Below are 22,974 nucleotides of genomic sequence, written 5' to 3'. Positions count from 1 at the left end.
GGTCCCAAAACGCGTTTTCCCCATGCATGTTTCCATAGGACCTTTAGTCCAAGCTACAGCCCGAACGGCTGAACAGAATTACTTGAAATTTGGCAGAGAGGTAGTCCTCAGTTCAGGGATGTGCCTTTTGCAGGTCTGGTGTAAATCTGTTCATTAGTTCCTGAGAAAATTGCAGTTAAAAGCATATATATATCTATAAGCGCGCACCGTGTGCGCGTACGGTAAGCATACCGTACACGCACGGTGACGTGCGTGAGCGCAATTCTGATTGGTTGTTAGATGTCAGTAAACATTCGAATCGGTCGAAATCAGGAAATGTCAGCCGCCATTTTGTCTCTCGCAGTCTGAGGCAATGAAAAACAAAGGGGGAAAACGTGAGAAGGGGGCAGGATGGACAGGTCCTGACCCCCTAGCCTTTGTCAGGGGGTCACTGAAGGACCCCCAAGGGTAAAATAAAAAATAATTTTTTTGCGAAAAATCGCGGGGCGCACGGCACGAACAACGCATTGTGGGCGTACGGTGCGCGCACGGTGAAAAACCTGAAAAAATAAAAATATTAATAAATACATAACTTAGCATTTAAAAAAACGTACAAATTCACTTAAAAAACCATAGGTTTCACACACGTTATAGTTAGGAATTAGCATTTAAAAAACCTTGCAAATTCACTTAAAAAACCATAGGTTTCACACATGTTATAGTTAGCTGGACATTTCACTCGTGAAAAACCATTGAAATTCCCCCGTTATAGTTAGTGCAGGCAACTATAACTCACGCGACCGCAATCCTCTGCTGATGACGTCAGATATTACATCACTGATGACATATGTGTCTTTCTGAAAAAAAAATATTTGTAATATATGTATAGCTAAAAATTAATGGAAGAAGACATGGGTAAATAAGTGTCTAAATACAGTGATGTCATATCTGACGTCATCAGCAGAGGATTGCGGTCGCGTGAGTTATAGTTGCCTGCACTAACTATAACGGGGGAATTTCAATGGTTTTTCACGAGTGAAATGTCCAGCTAACTATAACATGTGTGAAACCTATGGTTTTTACGTGAATTTGCAAGGTTTTTTAAATGCTAATTCCTAACTATAACGTGTGTGAAACCTATGGTTTTTAAAGTGAATATAGATATAGATATAGATATAGATATACACACACCCCACACTCATGCCACATGGGAAATAATATCTGCTACTATTACTCCGGGCAATGAGGGAATAGTTCTTGATTTACCAACCTCGAAGGGTTGAAACCCTGAGTTTGATTTGCCAGGGTTCTTACTGGTGATCTTTAGATCAGTACCAATGTTGGCAGCAAGTGTTAACTCACCAAAACACCTGGCTGTTTACTCTCAACCAGGAAGACTCCACCACACCATTGTTTTTTATTATGTTTCTAGTTCTGTCTAGCGTTGACCAGGTGTTAGGGGACTTAAAGCCTTTTATGCATATACAAAACATAAATTGTAAAAATTAAATATATGCAGGATGCACCAGTGAGAACGTACCTCACCTTTAACTTTGTCATTGGTTTATGTCAAACCACTTGCAGTGTTATATTAAATGTTGGTCCATATACAATCTCCCAGCCCATTTAAGCAACCATTCTCTATAGCTATTTATGAGTTCTTATATTTTATTTGTATCTTGCAAAGTAAGTCAGCACCCACCTCAAAATATAATAACTAGTATTGGCAAAGCCAATAGGTCTTTTCTTTTTAATGAGAGTGCCAACCTGTTGGCTTTGCCAATGTTTGCCTGTAAAGTATTTCTCAAAATACGGGGGGAAAAGCAAGCACATATCCTATTACATCTCAGTATAGAACATTGAATTCAATGATTTCAATCTTTATAAATCTTATGGTTTCATTTTTAAATACTTTTCACTCAGGAAACTATGAACAGAATTAAAAAAGAATAAGGAAGTGTCTGCACGTAAAGGGAAACACTAACCAATCCTTAATTTACTTTTCACAGGATTCAGCTATTTGATCTTCATCAGTAGTCGAGGAAACAGAGTTATGGGCCTCCAGGAAAGCTTTCATGTAAAGTACACTTTCTGTATCAGATGGCAACTGAAGGCCTCTCCCCCAGGCCAGAACATCCTTAGTGTGCCAAAGAATGTGCTTTTATACAATATGTGGAATGAAGAAGATAAAGCAAATGCAACCTTTACATTTTGTCCCTCGTAAAGATCCCAGCAAAAATATCACTGTTGCTGTGGTATTATAGACAAGTTGGGGCGGAGCGGATCGGGTGGATTAGAGGAAAGCAACACAGAGTAGGGGTGGGAAGGGGCAGATAATTGAGGGGGTGAGGCAGCACACAAAGGAGAGCACCTCAAAACACATGCACTCATAGAGTGCTGAATAAAAAAGAAAAAGTAGTTCCCTTAATATGAGCAGTGGAAGGATACAAGTCAGCAAATCAAAAGGATCATACAGAGGCAATTCTCCATGGGAGGGACAAACATAAGAGATAAGCAAGCTTTTGAATGAGAAGCAGACAAATGTGTGTGACAATAAAGCCAACCAATGGTAAGAAATGGGAGTCTGTAAGTCCAGTCTAAGTTCACAATAGGCCTTTCACAACCAGACACACGTGTGCGGTCTGGTAGGTGAGACTTAAGAAGGAATCCAAGTATTAAACAATGTTCTCTCAATAGAATATGCAGCAGACCCGGTACACTGTAGCAAATTCCAGTCCACATTGCATTTGACCAAATTGCAAAGACTGTGGCCTGAAAGGAATAAAATAAGGACATCGAGATCAGTTTCTGCACCGGAGGACCACACTCACCCCCTGAAATCTTGAAGTTTGACTTTTTGCCCCAAAAACTCTTGAAACTCCTCGAAGGCCGGACTTTCTTCGATGGTGCTGAAAAGCTCCTCTTCAGAGATCTGAAATGTGATAGGTTTAAGAATCAAGTTAGTGTAAGAATAGATTTTGTTCAAACCCATACTTAAACAATGTTATGACAAGCTCCGCCCAGAACTGGGCACACCAACACACACCAGTGAGGAGGTTATTCTCTCACTCTGACCTGAAGAAAGAATTATCAAGAGTTGAACACAACATAGCTCCCTAATGGGGAATCAGCTCCCGTGCACCATATAACTCAACCGTCAAAACATAAACAAACATGGTCAGGTGGCGATATCCAATACAGAAGAGTCATGGATGCCCGGTACTAGAAGATTAACTCAGTCTACTTGAAAAGGGGCCAAGTGCACTGGAGAATGGGCCCAGTGTACTAAAAAGAGGGTCGGTGCCTCAAAAGCATAGCTATATGCACCAGCAAAAGAGAACAGTGCCTTGCAGGAAGGGTCCAGTGCACTTGTGGAAGGTGCCAGTGCACTAGCCAATGGGTTGACTATCTCAGATTAGGAATCCATTGCCTTGGAGGGCTCTAGTACCTTAGAGGATCTCCTGCTGCACCAGCGGCGTAGCCAGGCTGCCCTGGGACGTAATTTGAGCAGAGGAAATGGGCGCCAGTTCCCTGATTTACTAGTGCCACTGCACCTGCATCACTATTAACAGCTACGCCCGTGCTAAGCCCTGGTGGAAGGGCCTGGAGTAATAGAGTAAGGCTCACAGTACTACAGGAGTGGCTTAGAGGCGTATATGACTGGGCACTGAAAGAGTTCCCAGATCACGGTCTTAGTGCTGAATGTGATAGAAGAGGGTCTCAAAGCACTAAAATGTGGGCCTAGAGGGGAGCTCCCATGAACTAGAATGGGGTCTCACTGCAATAGAGCAGAGGCTCAAGGTAGAAAAGGATAGCCCAGAGAACTGTGATCACTGAAAATATAAGGCCTGCTTCCATGCAGGTTTACTCCCCCGTGCAATCCTGCAGCCCCTGCCTTGTGGCTATCTGAGCAGGACTGCGTAGAGTGGGGTGTAAGAGAGGCCTTTCCCTGTGCAAGGCTGAGATGGGTGGTGTAGAAGTTGTTCTGAGGTACTGAGATAGAGTAGCTGCTGATTGAGTATGAGACGCACACTAGTAAGAATGTATGCAAAGGCAATGCGGTTTTACCATTTGAGGTGTTGTTTGACTAACTAGTTGAAAGACTTTTTATCTACTGTAAACATGTTTAAATCTGTTTCTGAAATGTATAGTCTGTGATGTAAGGTTATGCTTGACTATGTCAAATAAATAAACTGCTTTGAAAAAAAGATAAATGAATCAATTGCATCACAGAAGCAACCGACTGAATAAATATGCAGGTGACATGAACCCTTTTACATATTACTGAGTGGGGCTGAATGAGCTCATGGGAGGCTGGTGCAGAGAGTGGGCCGTGGGATGAAAGGCAGTGGAACTATCTGGGCTTCAACAAAGACTTTGAGCCAGTAATAGGTGTAGTAAGTGAGACTCACTGGAAGCGTATGAGCTGCCCCGATGAGAGGAATGGGTGACAGCCCCTCTTGTGCAGAGAGTAAGTGCTTTGTTGTGAGGAGGTAGCAAGGCCCCTGCAGACGGAACCTTCCATGGCCCAGACCAGATCCAGGAAAATGGACACCACTTCTTGCCCCGAAGACAAGAAATGTGGGAAAGCACATGGCAGGCTAGTGTAGGACAGTGCAGGGACTACATAGGCGGAGAAACGCTTCCCCAGAAGGAGAGAAGCAATGCTGGAGAGGGAGGCTATAATAAAGAACAATGTAGTATCTCACCTGGGTCTGAATAGTCTCTTCACCTTGCACCCAGGACACAGCACTAAAATAAGTATTAAAAGTGTGATCTAAGCAGCGTATAAGAAGCAGAGTCTCAAAGACCACAAGATCAATACAGGCTGCCTCTCGCTTTCCAGATGTGGCCAGGAGTCGGGATACCACTTCTGTGTGTCCCCAGGGTGGTTGGTCGGGGGAGTCTTACCTGTCCAAACTTCTGGTAGATGACCCCGAACTTGAAGTTGTTATTGATGACATGTTCATCAAAGGTCACAATGAGACGTGACGCCTGCAAAGGGAGTGAAAGGAAGAGAGTCAGTCAAAGGCACACACCCATGAGAATATCTAAACATACTCTGTAACAGGCCGCAGTCCCTCAATCTCCGAGCACAGAACTGCACAGGAACTATCTATGACATGGTGGTGTCCAGTAGGTGTCCACTAGTTAGGACAAGTTGTTCCTCAAATCTCTTCCCTTTCAGCGGTGGTTATTCCGTGATGTGGTACATTGGTACAGGAAGGCTCTCTTTCATCTGTACCTGATTTATGCAAATTGTGTTGTTATTCTGGTTGTCTGGTCCATATTCCTGCTGGGAGGGAATTTACGTGTTGTCAGTGTATGTGTGTAGGATTGGTTTGCACTGGTCCAAGACTGGTGATACAGGGCACACCTAAATGATAGTTAGAAAGCAGGACGGAGGTGCCCCTGGAGGGACTCCACATGGCACTCTGCAAGAGGATGATTCAAAGGCTCTGATTGATTGCTGTGGTTGGATAACAGGCCCGGTTCTAGTGGGTGGGCCGGGTGGTCCAGGCCCACCCAAACATGACCCTGGCCAAACATGAGCCTTGGCCCTGGCAGTGACGGCACACAGGCCAGAAGTAAATGGCCACTTTCATTTAAAACGTTCCTCCGAACGTTGTTTTTCTTACTGTTCTGAGAGTTGAGTGGTTGGGCCAGGGCTCTTTCTCTCACAGGCACCCTAATCACGCATCTCCTTTTAGAAAGATGGGATGTGTCCCCGCCTACTCGTGCACGTAACATAGGGGCATGGCGAAGGGGCCAAATCCTCTCTTTGGCAGTGAAAAACATTAACCGTTCTGCTGTGTGGATATTTCCTTTTCTATTCCACGATGGAGAAAAAAAGTTTGTTTCTCCGGATTCACCTTTCCTGATGCTGCTTATCAGATCGGGCTGTGCCGAGGAACTGAGCAGGTGAGAGAATGTCTGGCTATTTGTTATTCTTTTTAAAATCATCAGGGAAGGCCCAGCAAGACACATTCTTCCTATATGCTATATTTAAACAGGTTTTTATCATTATCAAGGTCGGCTCTGCCACATGTAAGACAACAATAAAAATGTCCAGATAACTGGTGATTAATGATCCTGCCAATCCTTTGTTTGTTGGTAGTTTTGAAATGCAGATAAACTGTATTTTACGTGGTTAGCTCAGGGGGTTACTGCCTTTGTCACAGAGATTATTGTGTTACTTGTAGTTCAGAAGTTACAATCCTATCATAGGACAGTGACCTATGAACTGTCATCAAAGAGCTGCATGCAAACCTGAATGATATAGTTAAAACTTAGCTTTTTTTGTGTTGTAATATAATTAGAACTTCCCGGTCTTTCATTATTCTATTGTTGCTAAAAATAGTTTATTTGGGCAGATATACCTTTTTATCAGTAAAGCCAACCCCTAACCACTGGGGTATGCTTTAAATCCTAAGTGTGTGCTTCTCCAGACAAAACCCTCTTAAAATATAATGCCCACCGGTATGGATGACATTTGATTCCTACACCTTGTAATCCTCATTGGCTTATGTGACATTCCCTGTAGACTGATTTACATACTTGCATGATTGATTGTCTCTGTATAATGTGTGCATGACTGACTGTGTGCATGACTGTGACACTCTACACTGCTATGAGTAGCACTATATAACAAATGAAATGCATATGAGAGAGTGGCTACGGAGAGATGAGGGTCGCTGGTGGAGGGTGGCAGTGAGGAAATCTGAGGAGGAGGTCAATGGGGGGGCTACGGAGAGATGGGGGTGCTGGTAGAGGGTGGCAGTGAGGGAATCTGAGGAGGAGGTCAATGGGGGAGCTACGGAGAGATGAGGGGTGCTGGTGGAGGGTGGCAGTGAGGGACTCCGAGGAGGAGGGCAATGGGGGGGCTACGGAGAGATGAGGGGTGCTGGTGGAGGGTGGCAGTGAGGGAATCCGAGGAGCAGGTCAATAAGGGGGCTACAGAGAGATGAGTGGCGCTGGTGGAGGGTGGTAGTGAGGGTGTCTGAGAAGGATGTAAATAGGTGGGAGGGCCTACGGAGTGATGAGGGGCACTGGAGGAGGGTGACATTGAGGGAATCCGAGGAGGAGGTCAATAGGTGGGGTCTACGGAGAGATGAGGGACACAGGTGGAGGGCAGCAGTGAGGGAATCCCAGGAGGAGGTCAATAGGGGGAGGGGCTACAGAGAGATGAGGGGCAGTGGAGGAGGGTGGTAGTGAGGGAGTCTGAGTAGGAGGTTAATAGGGGGGCTACGGAGAGATGAGGGCCACTGGTAGAGGGTGGTAGTGAGGGAGTCCGAGAACGAGGTCAATGGGGGGGCTACGGGGAGATGAGAGGCGCTGGTGGAGGGTGGCAGTGACAGAATCCGCGAAGGAGATCAATGTGGGGGCGGGGGACTACGGAGAGATGAGGGGTGCTGGTGGAGGGTGGCAGTTTCAGAATCCGAGGAGGAGGTCAATTTGGGGGGCTACGGAAAGATGAGGGGCGCTGGTGGAGGCTGGCAGTGATGGAATTCGCAGAGGAGGTCAATGGGGGGGCTATGGAGAGATGAGGGGTGTTGGTGGAGGGTGGAAGTGAGGGAATCCGAGGAGGAGGTCAATGGGGGTTACAGAGAAATGAGGGGAGTTGGTGGAGGCTGGCCGTGACAGAATCCGCGGAGGAGGTCAATGGGGTGGGCTATGGAGAGATGAGGGGTGCTGGTGGAAGGTGGCAGTGAGGGAATCCGAGGAGGAGGTCAATAGGGAGAGGCTGAGAAGTGTCACTTGCCTGAAACTCCCACCCCAGAAACCTCCTCTTCCCATCAGAAGGACATTACATGGATAAAAAACACTTTTTGAGAGTGTTAACATTTAGAAAGAAAAGAATGCGTTTTACTGGGCCCTTGTACGACTAAGGAGAGATAAAGGAGGGCCCGGAAGCAGGCCTAGCTAGACATATAAGTGACAAATCGGGCCCGCAGTGGCCCACCCGAATGCATCCTTGGCCCACCCAAATAAGAATTCCTGGAGCCGGGCCTGTTTGATAGTAAGGATGTGATCTGTTCCAAGGCAGAAGTCAATATATTGTCCCGTTACTCAAGCCTCCTCAAAAATACAGTATGGTCAACGGTGTTGTAGCCTGCTGACATCCTGAGGAGCATGATGATCGACTTCTTGTCTCACCCACAAGGGGAAGGTTTTCTCTGCTGCAGATCAGAACTGATTGTTGCCCCTCTAAGGTCATAAATCAGATTGATGGTTGTGAAGGATATGATTCCGTTCCACACATTAGTGGAGTTGTCTTATAACCTTCCTTATAGTGGTCCTGCAGGGAAAAGTAAGGTTAGACATCGGGTGATAATTAGCCAAAGCCCGTAGTTCAACTGTTGGTTCCTGTAGGAGGGATGTGATGATAACAAGATTCATGTTTTGGAGCAATTGATTGTATTTATACCTTAACTCCAAGTGTCCTGTGAAATGTGAGAGAGGGCTTAGCCCCTTGCACCAAATGCAATTTTTACTAGGCCTTAACACACCTTATGGACGCGTGGGCACAACCTACAGGCTGGGGTGGATTGTTAACTTTACTGTGGACCTTGGCAGCGTAGCTGAACTTCTACTCCGCAGTCTATGTGAAATATTCTAAGCTCTGAACAGAATACTTTTGTATGTGCCCCCCACCCACACCAGATAGGAGTTCATATATCTGAACCGATACATGGTCAATGGGGTATCTGCCTCAAGATCTGAGATAGGAGAGGTGTGGCTCACTGGTTAGAGGTGGCAGTCCCTTAAGCAGAGAATTGGCCAGGGACCAGGGTTCAATTCCCGACGCGGCAGGGTCGTGGACCAGGGTCAAAACTGACTCGATAATTCTCGCCTCGGTACCTACTCTAACCAGGAACACACTCGGCAACTCTGGGCATTAAGCTTGCCTTATCTCTACAACGGCCCCTCACAGATGCTGGGGATGCCTGGTTTCACCTTGGAGATACCCAGAAAGGGACCATCTCACAGGGATAGCCAGGACGGGTTCCCCAGCGGTCTATAGCGCCGGGACACCTCCTCGTGAGGTAGCTGTTCGCGCTCTACAAATATCAGTATTATTATTATTATCTTCCCCAACATGTCTTACATGTCTCCAAGATCCTTTTGATCTTAAAGGGGCCATCTAGTGCAGTGTGAAAAAAAATTCTCTTTACCCTGTCGTCCATCTCTAACAAATCCCCAAAAAGGCATTCCAGACTGTTCTTTTGTTTGATTATGTCTTCTTTGGTTTTGAGACCTACTGTGACATCATTCACTGGATTGCTCCCTGAAATAGATGTTCTGCACCCTCCTTTGATTCTCACTGTCTTTTTTTCAAATCTGCCCCATCAAACTATGGCCTGTACATTCAGTATTTCTGCCTTCTTAGGTTCTCTTTGCCTCTCTTTAAAAAACACCCTCCACTGTTTTTACTTCAGCTTCCAAAATATAAATTGTGGTGTTGAAGCACAATGTGTGTTGTGGAGGGTCATATATTTCTACCGAGGCTTGTCAATCTCTTATTGTGTGAAAGTTACTTTTAAAACTACCAACAGGCAATAAAGACTGTGCATGAATACAGGAAGTGTTGACAGTAGCTTTTTTAAGCTATGCCCATCGAAGGTCATTCCTATATATAGTACCTGCTCTGTCCCTTCTAAATATAACTCTGCAGTTGAACATTTCCAAACCATGATAAGGTATATGTGAATTTTCTATTTTTATCATGTTCGCCCTCCTCAGAAACACTAGCCTATAAAGGTCCTTGGCCAGGTACGCATTCCTTAGAGTTTAATTTGTCTCAGTTTCAGATATATCAGATCCTGACAATAAAGAGCCCATATGGCAAATTATTAACAAATTACATTTTCAAAATGCATCAATTATACATGATAATGAAATCAACCGGAATAGTGTTTTTCTTTTATAAGGATTTCTCCCATTCTCCCCGTTCTTTTGGCCATCTCTCGGCTTCCAAACTACCCTCTCCCACTCAACCCCTCTCCACCTTTCCTAAATTACCTGCTCAGATGTCACTTTTCTTCTCCTTTCTACATTTTGGAGCATCGGGAAGGACACAGCTGGCAGCTGCTTACCTTAGGATACAAGACTGGGTAAAACCGGTCCACGTTCACGTCTTCACACACCAGCTGAGAACAGAAAAACAAGGAAAAGTGTAGGTTGTACCATCATTTCTTATTAAGAAATTTTGAACTGTGTGGGTTTCTGAGATCATGCGTTTGGGAAGAACTTGGATCTTGGCTGCCATACTGGGCACTTGACCAACATGCACTCACAGCCCTACGGATGCTTCTTGCTGTAGCTTTAGCGTGACAAACCCTAGCACTACCATACTGGGATTTTCGCACAGTACAATTGCAGCCCATCAACATTATTCTCTAACATTTAGTAGGAGTGAGTCCAATTTCCAGCACAGAAATAAAAAATATACTGTCTGCATTTTGCTCGACAGTGTGTCCTTTCAGGCATTGGTATCCCGTTGTCAGAAATTATATCATGAAAGGTGAAGCTTTTCTTTTACAAAGAGGTGAAACTGAACCCTAAACAACTTTTCGACAATTGCAACTTTTTCAAACCTCCCTAAGAGATATTTTTTATATGTTTTCTTTGTCTCATATTCACCCTGCTTCAGGAATACGGATCTGCTTGTCCTCCTCGCCTCTTGTTAGAAAGTTGTGACTGAATTCTACAGGCTAGTTTAATTGTACGACATTAGGTAGGTGACATTTTTCCTTTCCTTTCAAGAACGCTGACAACCTTTTTCAAAACATTTCTGAAACTTCTAAATACGTTTAATAACCTTTTTTAAACGGACGGTGTGGTTTGCTGAGGTATTTATACATTTGTCATAAAAAAACATTTTTTTAAAGTTTATAAACATTATGTCGGTGTTCGGAAAGGGTTGGAATTATTTGCTCAAAAGTTATAAAAAGTACTTATAACTTTTAATGAACAAAGCCAGCTTTCATTAAAGTTCTATAAGCCGTGAGTTTTTAGAAAAGTTTGGATTGCTTACTAAATGGCTATAAATAACTTTGTAACATGTACCTTACAGTGGCAGATTTTGCTGTTATTGAAAAATTGAAGTCCAACGTACTGGCCTTAGAAGAGAGGATGACCATATTCTAGCTAAAATGCAACCAATAAAAACAGAATTGTTCCTCCTCTATACTCAATAAATCCCCTGCCTGTCAAACTTCAGATTCAAGAGCTGAGAAACTCAACCACACGTATAACACATGTAGCATTCTTCATTGTATTTTATGTTATGGGAGACTTATTATGACGTGCACTGATGATGTAGCTTCCTGGTGCTGAGTGACCGGAAACTGGTTTATAAAATGAAAGGACTGATGGACAGCAAACCACCACCTATTGCCAATATTCAAATGAATCCTGTAATAAATGTATCTTCGAACCAGATGGAGTCTGTCTGTCAGTGATAAAGACTTGAGTGTGTTCCAGCCCATGATTCTGTAAATATTTACAGGCATAGTACTCTGAAACCATTGTTTACCACAAATCTAATCTTAATTCGGCTGTTCACCTAATCTATGGCACCAGAGGCCAGACCACATCACTCAACCACGTCACTCTCTTAACTCAAGACCTACACTAGCAGGGATTGGAGGTTAAGATTGCCTTTATGACACTATGTATCCCATGTAAAGCACTATTGCGTGATTACTGTCCTACTTGAAAAATAAAATAGTCTATAGTGAAAAGATCCTGCAACACCGGAAGCAATGCTTGACTCATTCTGAAATTCCTTCAACAAAAAAGAATGTAAGACTATCAGGTTAGCTCTATCCTGTGTTGCACCAAAACCTGGAACCAGTTGCCAGAATACATAAGACTAGCCACAGGACTGCTAACGTGCTGTAAGCTTCTTAAGACCCTTCTCTTCACATGCATCATCTATTACCATTAACGTATTGTAGGAAATTGGGTTACTGGTCGAGGGGGGTAACACCCTGCTCAAGCAGGAACCACAATTCTTGTCAGGATGAAACACAAGCAAACATAACCTATGCTTAACCCTCTGGTAGCTCCGCACAAAGCAGTCAGTCTTAACTTAGAGGCAATTGGTAAAGTATTTATGCAGCACACAAACAGTAATAAAGCTCAAATTTAACACAAAAAAATCCCAAACCAATTTAAGGAAGGAGAGTAAAATTTCATCAATTATTTGAGACCAAAATCCAAAAAGTAGAACAAGAGATATGCAGTTTCAAAGGTTTTGGGAAAAACTAGTGCTAAAAAGGAAAAGGCACCAACCACGGCTATCTTGTCATGGTAGACCAGGCCCAAGTCATAAGGTCAGGCTGACCTTGATGGCGCGCAGGCTGGCTACACGACTGAGTTCAGTCTGCTGAACAGTAACTTGTGGGTCTGGGCATCGAAATGCCGTCCAAGGGCCAGTGTTGAGGAACAGTCGACGAACAGCTGCAATATAAGGTCTGGTGTTGAGATACGTTGCCCAGCGATGGAGTCGGTGACCATCGATGAAGAGCTGCCATTCGAGGTCCTGCAAGGCGGGAGGACTTGAGGAGACTTGCGCTGCGATTGAACGAGCCGGATCGGGGTCGACGTCAGGCTGCGCATGCATTGTAGAAGCTGCTGGAACTTGCGAGGACTTGCGCTGAGATGCATCGACGTTGAGGACGAGCTGCGTCATACTGGGCCGAAGTCAATGATGGGCTGCATGACGATGCATCAAGATGCAAGGAGATGTGTTGAAGAAGCCTGTAATGTCCCTATGGCTTAAACAGGGGGGCAGCCAACTGACCCATGGAGATTTGCTGGAGTTCTAGGTCCACAAAGGCAAGCTAGATTTAGCAGGGCATTTCACTCTAGCAGAAGAGTCCAGGACAACAGTAGGCCTGGGGCAGCAAAGCAGTCCTTGGTCAGCAAGCAGGTCATCAGGGCAGACTTCACAGCTGGTCAGTACATCTTCCTAGTAGAGTACACAGGTCCAGAAGTGATCTGAAGAGTGGGGTCTGAGCACCCATTATTTATACCTCTTTCCCACTTGAAGTGAGAGAAGCTTCTAGCGTCCTCCCCCTAGAGGTGTCTGGAATTTCCTGACTCCCTGCCTTGGTCCCAGGACGTCTGGGGGCACAAAAGAAAAGTGTGAAACCCAGTGGGAGTGTACTGTGGCAGAGCCTTGGTGATGGGCAAGTGTGGAAGGTGACAGCTCTACCCCTTCATCTTCACAGAGATGGCCCATCCTGCCAACACCTTTTCCCCCTTTGTCTCACTGTTTGAGAGTAATACACAAAGACCATCTGCAAGCTATACCTAGTCATGTGACCCAAGATACAGGCTGCATGCACCAAATGGTTAGGACAAGAAAATGTTATTTTTAAAGTGGCATTTTCAAGAATTGTGACTTAAAATCAAACTTCACCATTAAGGTTGGTTTTAAATTACAATTCTTTAGAGACCAAACTCTACTTTCCTACCTGTTCTCAATTGAAAGTTATCACTTGTCAGATGTAATGAGATAAACCAATGTTATCCTATGGGAGAGGTAGGCCTCACAGTAATGAAAGACACATTTAGGATGTTTTCACTACCAGGACATGTAACACTTAAAAGTACATGTCCAACTTTTTGAATACACTGCACCCAGTCCTATGGGCTGTTTCAGGCCTACAATAGGGGTGACTTAGATGTATTAAATCGGGAGGTTTAGGCCTGGAAAGGGTTCATTTTGCCATGTTGAATGGCAGTTTGAAACTGCTTATACAGGCTGCAATGGCAGGCCTCAGACAGGTTTTAAAGGCTACTTAAATGGGTGGTACAATCCGTGGTGCAGGCCACTAGAAGCATTCAATTTCCAGGTCATAGGTACATGTAGTACAAGGGACTTACAAGAAAATTAAAAATCTCAATTGGGTGTAAGCTGATTTTATCATTTTTAAACGAGGGAGCACAAGCACTTTAGTATTGGTTAGCAGTGATAAAGTGCACGGAGTCCCAACGCCAGCAAAAACGAATGCAGCAAAAGGAGTATGGAAAAGATTTGGGGGAAGACCACCCTAAGGCAGGCAGGTCTAACACCAATCAACTGCACATCTGTGTAAAAAAGATTGCATCTCTATTATATATTTTTACAGTTGTTTACAGTATGTAGTAAAGGTACTGCTGCCCTTGCAATGAGATCAGAGCTAGTAAAGTTCGGTTCATCCAAAAATACATACAAAATGTAGATTTATTTGTCAAAAAAGTACTCAGGTTATTTGCATAAATTCAACAAACAACCCCAATATTTTAAAAGTATAAAAAATAAAAAAATGCATAAATTACTTTTTACATGTTGTTGCAAAGGAATATATTTACAAATGTTCTTATGAAACACATACGTTTAAAGGTTTTGAACTTATAGATGAGTTTAGAGCACAAAGTGTCATTTGCATTTAAACTTCAAAATCAGCTTATAATGTTCAACGTTTACTCTGAATGTTTGTGGAAAATAAAAATTGTGTGCAGCACTGCAAGATTTATTTAATATTCCAGAAGTAATTTTCAATAGCATGAATCTATAATCCCATTACCATTTCTTGTCGACCATCCAGTCACCTGATATTAAACTGCCGAACTCGAAGCAGCACCCTCCCCCATTGGGCGTTTTACCCTCACACACATAGACAGCTCCGACATTGCATCTCATTAATGATCTGAACCTTGCTCAACTTTTGCAATACCAGGAACCCCTCGTGATCACAGATGCCGCAGCATGGGGACCCACATACATCTTTATTAATGTAACTCAGTCCGAATATCCTGTGTCCCTTCGAGCTCTGGTTGTCGGTCTAAGCACCCTTATATTGAAATGAAGGACCCGTATGTCATGCCTTCACTGAGAATCTCCTGTACCTCTTAGCCCGGGGTTGCAATAATTCCTTATGATGGAACTACAAGAGCATAACTCCGGTAATGCACCTCATTCTCTGTCTAAATGATCACATGTAGTTCCTGACTTGCGTCAGGTTGAGATATTCTTTTACTAGTTGGCAGTCAGACTGCAGCACATAGGACCATGGTTCCTAACAGCTGGAGTTAGCGTGTCTCACAAAAGTGATGCCAACTGGTGCAAAATGTAGAATTGGGATTTACTTTCCAGCACAAAACTTGGTATGGTTAACATCTGTAGATAGGAATTTATGCTAAAAATGTACACCTCCTTGATGCAGACACAAACAGCACATATACAGACTTGAAAACGTTTTAAACTATGTACATGCATCATCGCTTGTACTCGAAGAGTACCTTTCCAGTACAAGCCTGTGCTAGACATCACAAGTACATATTTGCACTATGGTGTAACTGCAGTGCATAATTTGTGCTGGTGTTTGCCGATGATCTGCACTGGAACCTATTTCTTAACACCAGTGTATGTTTATGACAGTCCACCATATGGTGATGCTGTCTGTCCATTTTTAAAAGAGTGCATGAGGATTGTGTTTAAGAATTCAATATATGATAAAAGTAAAAAATAAATAAAATTAAAAAAATGAAGACCAGCTTGCCCATGCCCTTCTTACACCTTTGGGTCACCTGTTTTATCTGAAATGGTTTTTATAGGAGTGTATTGGTTAGTAGGTGGCATTGGTACTGGTGTCAGGGCCGGCTTTAGGGCAGTGCGACTGGTGCGGCTGCACTGGGCGCTGACCTGTGGAGGGGCGACAACCTCAGGGGGGGGCACTGTGTTTAGCAATAACATGATTGTAGAGAGAAGGGACACTTATGCCCGGTGGTAGTAAGAGAATCCAAGGAGGTGGTCATAGGGTGTGGGGGCGCCAAAAATGTTTGTCGCACAGGGTGCCACCAGTGCTAAAGCCGGCCCTGACTGGGGTTTGGTGCTCTGGCACGGACCGTAGGATGTGCAGGCTGCACTGGCCTCCTGAGGAATATCTTGGGCCCTGCCACTTATTTGTTTTCAACTTCAAATTCACAGGACGAGCCGAGCCAAGGGTGTGTCTTGGCTCTTAGACCCTGTGCACCAGTCTAAGATCACACACTTTGGTTAATCGGGGAAGCTGTGATTAATACAGGTTTTCTGGTTTCACTTTGTACTGACCAGCCATTTACAAAAATTTTTATCATGCACTGCATTTACCATGATGCATTGGGTGAACTGAGTGCTGAGATGTGAGGCAGTGTGCTCCCACCCTTTTTTTTTACTAAATGGGTTTCTTTTTCTCTCTCCTTTTTTAGTTCACATGTCAATGCTTTGTTTTTCCCTCTTTGTGAACGAGGTAAGCGGACGGGTGCCCGGCAGAAGCCACATGAATGCTCTCCTCATTTTGGGCTCGATGTTCCAAGGAGGTGGGGGCTTATTTACAAGCCCTTTGCGCCGCCGGTACGTCACTTTTAGTAAGGGAAAAAATGAAAGTACCGGCGGCGCAAGGGGCTTGTAAATAAGCCCCGCGGGCTTCATTTAGAATGCCCCAATTCCCCATAGCATTACAGGTAAGTACCCATAGTTTCGAAATTGCTAAATTGCTTCTAACATAATTCATTGATCTGGCCCTTCTGCGAGCCACAAACGACTTCGCCCCAATGCAATATACTCGTCATAGACAGCCCAACACATACACGACTCTCACGTTGTTTTAATCGATATGTCAGGCCCTTCACCCCCAGTTCGGAGCCAAAACAGACTATATTAGTACCCACAAACGCTCTCTAACAAAAATCGCTAAGACTAAGAGGCATGCGCATGCGCTATATAAAAAGCATGCTGCATGATAGCTTTTAGAACTTGTACATACCTTTGCCATTTGAACAACGTTGGGGAACTCGGTCAGGCACGATATGGGGATGACGTCGTGATAGGTTTTGCATCTTGTTCTGAAATGAAAAGACAAGATGAAGACAATGAGGAGCTTTTCCGGGGGCTGCGCCTCACGATCACTCGAAGCTCAGTCAGAACTGACACATCAGAGATAATTACCCCCCTCCACCCCTCCACCCCTCCCCCTTCCCCACACTCCCATTTCCCTGGGCTGAGGAACCGCGCCACTCATCAACCCCTCTATGGATATAAATGGAAAACAAGCGCTGGCAAAGCCAACAGGTCCAGCGTTGTGTTTAGTGGAAGACAGTTATGTTTTAATCAGGGTGACGTGTTTTACTAATGTAACATTATGCTTCTGTAAAACGGCTATTTAATTTAAGAGCTGTTAGTTTGTGTAACAGGAAGGAGAGAAGCGCGGCCTTGTTGACAATTTTCCAAGAGACGTTTGATAATGTCTAATGATGGTATTTGTTTTAGAAGAGTGTCCTCCATTTTATGAACAAAGGCAGACATGGCGACCACACAGATTATCTGAGAAGTGGGCTCATGCCGCCTGGCAAACGTCTGCTTACCGCACTTGTTCCTTTCGAACCATTTCTTTAAAGAAATACTTTGAGAAATGTGTTGCATTTAATGCATTTATGTCTCAATCAAAGCTAAACACTGCCGGCAAGTTTTCTAATTACTATTAATTTTCAGACTTTGTTTGCTCTGCTCTATTTAAGTACTATGTTCGCCTTCAAAGTTGGCATGATAAGCAAGCCAAAAAACGCACTTCTTTCTGGCGGAGGCACACATCACAAGCTACAAAGGGACACATCAAATGGCAAAGGGACTGTAGCTAGGATGTTGCTGTCGTGGTGTGAATCTTCCTCTAATAGTGTAATGTTAACAAGCTATCCCGGTATCAGGCAATGGAGTTCTCTGTGACCAGGCCTATTTTTATTCAATGCTAGTGAGATGGCCTGGTCCGTCAGCCTTCTCCAAAGGAGTATGCGCCCTCCTGACTCAGATCATCACCCCGAAGAGCTACCATTGCATTCTGGGACTTGTAGTTCGAACGATTTCGTTAGAAAAAAAGGAGGACTAAAAGTCCCCGTATGTAAAGACAAAATCTGTACTGGATGAGTTACCCAGGGACATTTGAGAACTTTGATAAGTTACCCAGGGACATTTGAGAGTGCTGATCTTTCAGAAGCTGACAAAACGAGTGTCACTGACTTGTAGCAGCGCCTGTTATTTAGGTGCCAATGAACAGCTCACTTTGTATGGTGTGCACTGTTCAGACATGAACATTATGCTGTCTACTAGGGCATAAATCTATTTGTGGACGCTGGCATGGCTGCAGATTTCAAAATACTCGGTTTCAACACTTGTCTATTTTCAAGCTGAAAGGTGCAACTACCAAATATTTTGTGATGAGTGAGATCTTTGGGGGGGGGGGGGGGTGGCTGGGGAGTCTGAGCACTCCATTCTAAGCCAACAAGGCGAGTTTTCTTACAGATCAGAAAATTTGGTATGACTCCGGATCTCCTTTTTCACGTTTAATGGGGAAGTGAATGATGATCAAGCGATAGCTACACCTGAGAGCCACTAAGGAAGCTCTAGAGGGCGAGCGATTCCACCAACCCCACAATTGGCTTCTCCTTGACAAGGATGTCAAGTTACATTATGTGGACTTCTGTAGCGCACTATCACCCATGATGTATCCTAGTGCTTTGCAGGTGTTTGTGCTAGCCTCGAGGTGGCTTATTCAAAGAGCCAGGTCTCCAGCTTCTTGCGGAATTCAAAGAGAGATGTGGCTCTAATGTGGTGGGGGGTCGTCCCACACTTTAGGGGTGATGTACGAGAAGGCCTGACCTCTTGATCTGCTTTTCTGAATAAGTGAGATGTGCTCTAGTGAGAGTCCGGCTGAGCGGAGGTGTCAGGATGGCTGTTCAGGTAGGTGGGGCCTATGTTGTGTAGTGCTTTATATGTGTGAGTGAGAAGCTTGTTTTGTGTGCGGTTATGTGGCGGGGTCAGTGTAATTCCCTCGGGTGTGGAGTGGTGTGAGACTGGTATGGGAGGTTAAAGACCAGTCGGGCTACTACGTTCTGGATGGTGTAAAGTCATTTTGTGAGTTTGTGAGGTTGGGTAGGAAACAGCAACAGCCTGTCCTTGACGGCAGCGGGGCCTCGTCCCCCACCTTTTGGCAGACATGAAGAGTGTCTGTCAGGCTGAGCAAAAGCCAACCTGACAGACACTCTTTAGGTTCAGGTCAGGCATCCAGGCTCTATACATGCGCAGGTGCCTGTCAGCCTGAGCTGAACTTTGCCGGACTGGAGCTGACACAGTCCAGTGGCCGTGACCTCCTCAGCCCGGTAGAGGACCTGGAGGACCTCTACCTCATGACGAGGGGAGCACCGCTGATAGCCTCGGACCTGTATTCTGCAAAAAAAGGATAGTCTTCTTTTGGTTATGTGGGTTCTGAAGGATAGGTTATTGTTGATGATAAATCCCATTGACTTACATTTGCCATGAGATGTGGTGTGAAACCACCTAAGTGAATGCGGCCAGGGCGTCTGACTCCGGAGCACAGGGGCTCACGGCTCGATCCCCGGCACCGGCGGCAGGTCAGCTTAGCACAATGTGACTCTGGGCAATAGGTCGCTTAATCTTCCTGACGGCCCCCAGCGCCTTGATCGGGCAATTGTTCACGCTTTACAAATACTGGATTTACATTTAATGTTGGTGTTCCATTCCAGGAGCTCAGCATCTTTGGAGGTATTGGCGAGATAAAACACGGTCTTGGTAAGAGTATGTTTAAGATAAGTTCTCAACACTTAGATTTATGAGCGAATAAATCTTTTAGTAGATTGATGTTTACTTGTCAACAATTTCTTGTGGAGATGAGAGTCGCTTTCACACTTTTGATGTTGTGATTGGTATGACAGTACTCTAAGAGAGTCTATACTTAGCATAAAAATAACAACATCAAGAATCGATCATTATGGTGCCCTTCATGCCACTGATATCTGCTTGAGTCTATGCGAGTTGATGCCTGTTGGAGAGCGAGAAGCTGTACTAATAGAGTACCCAGCGGCAGCTCCTCGACTAAGGTGGAGAAGCGTTGCCCCACCGCTTTCGACCAACGAAAAATTCAAAATAAAATTCTAATAACAAAGGTTACTATGATTGTATTTTTCCTCCCTTCTCCCTTACATACTGCAGCTGAGCCCGGGGCGGGGCGGACCGTCCATTCCGGCACATCGACACAGCCGCAGAAGGAGGAGTTGTGGCACTGCTTTAAGTGCGCAGGAGTGTTTGCGAACGGCAGGCCAAACAATCATGCGCACTTCGATCTCTCCTCCTGAGCTGTGCGTTATAGCTGGGTGGAGAACAAGGAGAGGGTCATAGACCCTTAGTGAGGGCCCAACTAGGGTGATCACACCAATCATGGCGCTGCTTTCATGCTGGGTAAAACCACCACGAGAGCAGCATCTGGATTGGCTTAGGGGACCCTGTGGCATGCCGGGAGTCGAGGAGCAGAGGGCAGAGGAGCACCGAACGCTTTAGAATGCAGGTAAATATTTTCTTTTTTAATTCCCCCCTGCACTGCCATCCTCCAACCCCCGGGCTGCCCTTCCCTACGCGGCCCCAGACACGTTAATAGGTTTACTGCTGCTTCATGGTCATCAGTGTTGAAAGGCAAAAGAGGTTTATTGAGAAAAAAAATCTGTATGTTACATATATCGGAGCACAGCACGTGGTGTTTGAAAATGTATACCACCGTGCTAACCATAGCATTACTGAAAACTGCACTCATAAGTACATGCTGTGATGCGGAACACTGTCGCCTTGGGCAATCATACAGAAATAAGTTCAACATACGTTAATTGAGTAAAGCAGCAGCTGGTTTGATTGATTCTTCACATTAAACTGGGCTCCTGTTTCAACACAAGCAATGCATTTTCAATCCTGTGCCTTACTTTGATAACAAGGCATTATGTGGACTTAAGCCTTTTTGTAGACATTGAATATAACCTGTTTGATGTAGTGGAATTAATATTGCAGGGTTATTCAAACTCAATCAAGGCATGTCGTTTGCTGAATTATTTAATATTCTTGTTCACATGTGTAGGTTTTATTACAGATTTTGAAATTCCTTCTCTAAAATTAACCACTTATCCTCTGGCTTGGTCGTGTCTGTCCCATGAAATCAGCCTCAAATATCCAGTCTATTTCAATGCCAATGCATTATTGCCAATTGTGGCAAGGTTAGGTATTGTACATTGGTCCGGTGATGGAATTGGCATACTTCCACAAGAACATTTCTTCTCTAACACATATAATACTGTTAGAGAAAACTACCTGACACCTAGCATGGAGGTAAAGCTTGGTCCAATTTTGTACTATTTATGTACTAGTTCATTTACATCTTTATCAGATGGTTGTAAATCTCTTTCTACCCTTAGGATGACAAGAAAAACATTTCGACTGGAATGAGGGGACTTGGTTCAGAGAGAGGCCGAAGTCAACAGCTTACACTCATGCTGGACATGTTTGAAGAGCTTGTACTGTAGATTCTGGGGGCAGTGAGACTGGGTCTATGGTGTGGCTGAAGGCCATGCCCTGCACCGATACCTCCTTGACAAGGACATCACCAGGCCAAGAGGAACCAGAGAGCATGGGGACAAGCAAGGACTTCACCAGGGGCCTGTTCAGCACAGGCTTCAGTCACATCCAGTGGCATTAGGGACGGGGGACTCGGCACGGATGGTCAAGGCGCAGAGCATGCTCCTTTTCCTGCATGCACCAGAACACAGAGGCACACCTTTCCGCCTTTCCCCAGATTGTGCTGGGCATTTCAGAAAGGTGTGCCATGTGTTTTCTGGGGCATGGAGAAAAGGGAGCATGCTCAGTGCCTGGTGCCCATGGTGCACAACATTTGGACATGCCCATTAGATTCTGGGAACATTAGGGTTTGGTGCAAGCCATCGTCTAAGGTGAGAATCCAAAGGCCACGCTTTATTTATGTATGTGTTTTGTAAAGTGCTGCCTTGTGGTGAATTGCTGAAGGTATAGAACCAATGCTAACATAGGTGGCAGTTTTAGGTGACTCCTTTCTTGGGTGAACCAGTGTCCACAGCTGAGATGAGGTAATACTGAAGGAAGTATTTCAGAGCCTATCTTTGGTGGTGCTTGCACCCAGTACCCAATGAACATGACTAAACAAGCATGCTGTGAGAGTAAGGGGAAGGGTCACAGGATGGGGCTTGCAACGACAGCCCCCTGGGCATGTCCAACGGACTCTGTGAATGTGAGGGGTGCACCTTCTGGTACCAAGTCTAGAGTCCACTGAGCACAGCCTTCAACTAGGCTCACTGGATTTAGGGCGCATAGGGTCTGGGCACAGACATGGCCGAAGTCATGTCCTGCACTCAGTGTCTACTGCACACTGGCAAAGGCCATATCCTGCATGGTCTGGGGGCAGCGGACTTAGTTCAGGACAAAGCCAAAGGACACACACTGCACATATAACTTCTCCCATAGCAGCACACCGGGCATGGCCAAAAGCTACACCCAGCAGGCATTTTGGCAGAAGATAGGAAACAAGTCTAAGAGAGGCAGCATCTACGGGCAGAGAGAATAGAGCACACATCAACCCCATGGACTTAGGGGTACTTGGCAGAAACAATACAAAGACCAAGACCATGCCCTGGTGCATTACCCTCTACACATGGTGAAGGCTGTGCCCAGCTGTATTGGTGGCATGGGTAGTGGACAAAGGACGTGGATGAATGCCTTGCATTGTGTTGAAGGCCCACAGGGCGTGATTGCAGGCCACTCCTGCCAGGTACTAAAGGCAGATGTACATGGCGAATCTAGGTAGCTTTCAAAATGTATAATTATAAAAACCACAAAAAAAATAAAAAACCGTTAACTGGTATTTTGGTCGAAGACTAAAATCAGCATCCAACCAACCCAAAAAAATCCGCTTAACAAAGATTAGTTGGGATGTAATTATTATTGTTCTGCTCCAAAACCTAAGGAGCGCCAACATGTCCTGGTTAAGGCTATCTATGGTTAGCTAGCTCTTTAATTCTGCATCTGATTGCCCTGGTAATTCCCCATTTTTCACAGGACATCCACACAGAAATATGGCTAATTACAGCAGGCGAAATCTA

General features: G+C 44.8%; 1 protein-coding gene across 7 annotated transcripts in view; it reads right to left on the bottom strand.

Moving 5' to 3' along the window:
• Nucleotides 1-22,974, bottom strand: part of RAP1GAP (RAP1 GTPase activating protein) — a 1,002,066-nt gene that overhangs the window by 80,146 nt on the left and 898,946 nt on the right. For all 7 annotated transcript variants that reach the window (XM_085608997.1, XM_085609001.1, XM_085608999.1 and 4 more), the window contains 4 exons: nt 16,782-16,860; nt 10,077-10,130; nt 4,891-4,974; nt 2,811-2,911 (listed from right to left, as the gene is read on the bottom strand). In XM_085608997.1, the coding sequence (XP_085465123.1) occupies nt 2,811-2,911; nt 4,891-4,974; nt 10,077-10,130; nt 16,782-16,860 (318 nt within the window). The remainder of the gene's footprint in view (nt 1-2,810; nt 2,912-4,890; nt 4,975-10,076; nt 10,131-16,781; nt 16,861-22,974) is intronic.

The sequence above is a fragment of the Triturus cristatus genome, chromosome 1_2, assembly GCF_964204655.1.
Source record: "Triturus cristatus chromosome 1_2, aTriCri1.1, whole genome shotgun sequence".
Classification (NCBI taxonomy): domain Eukaryota; kingdom Metazoa; phylum Chordata; class Amphibia; order Caudata; family Salamandridae; genus Triturus; species Triturus cristatus.
The sequence above is the reverse complement of the archived record's forward strand: the minus strand, read 5'-3'. Positions and strand labels throughout refer to the sequence as shown.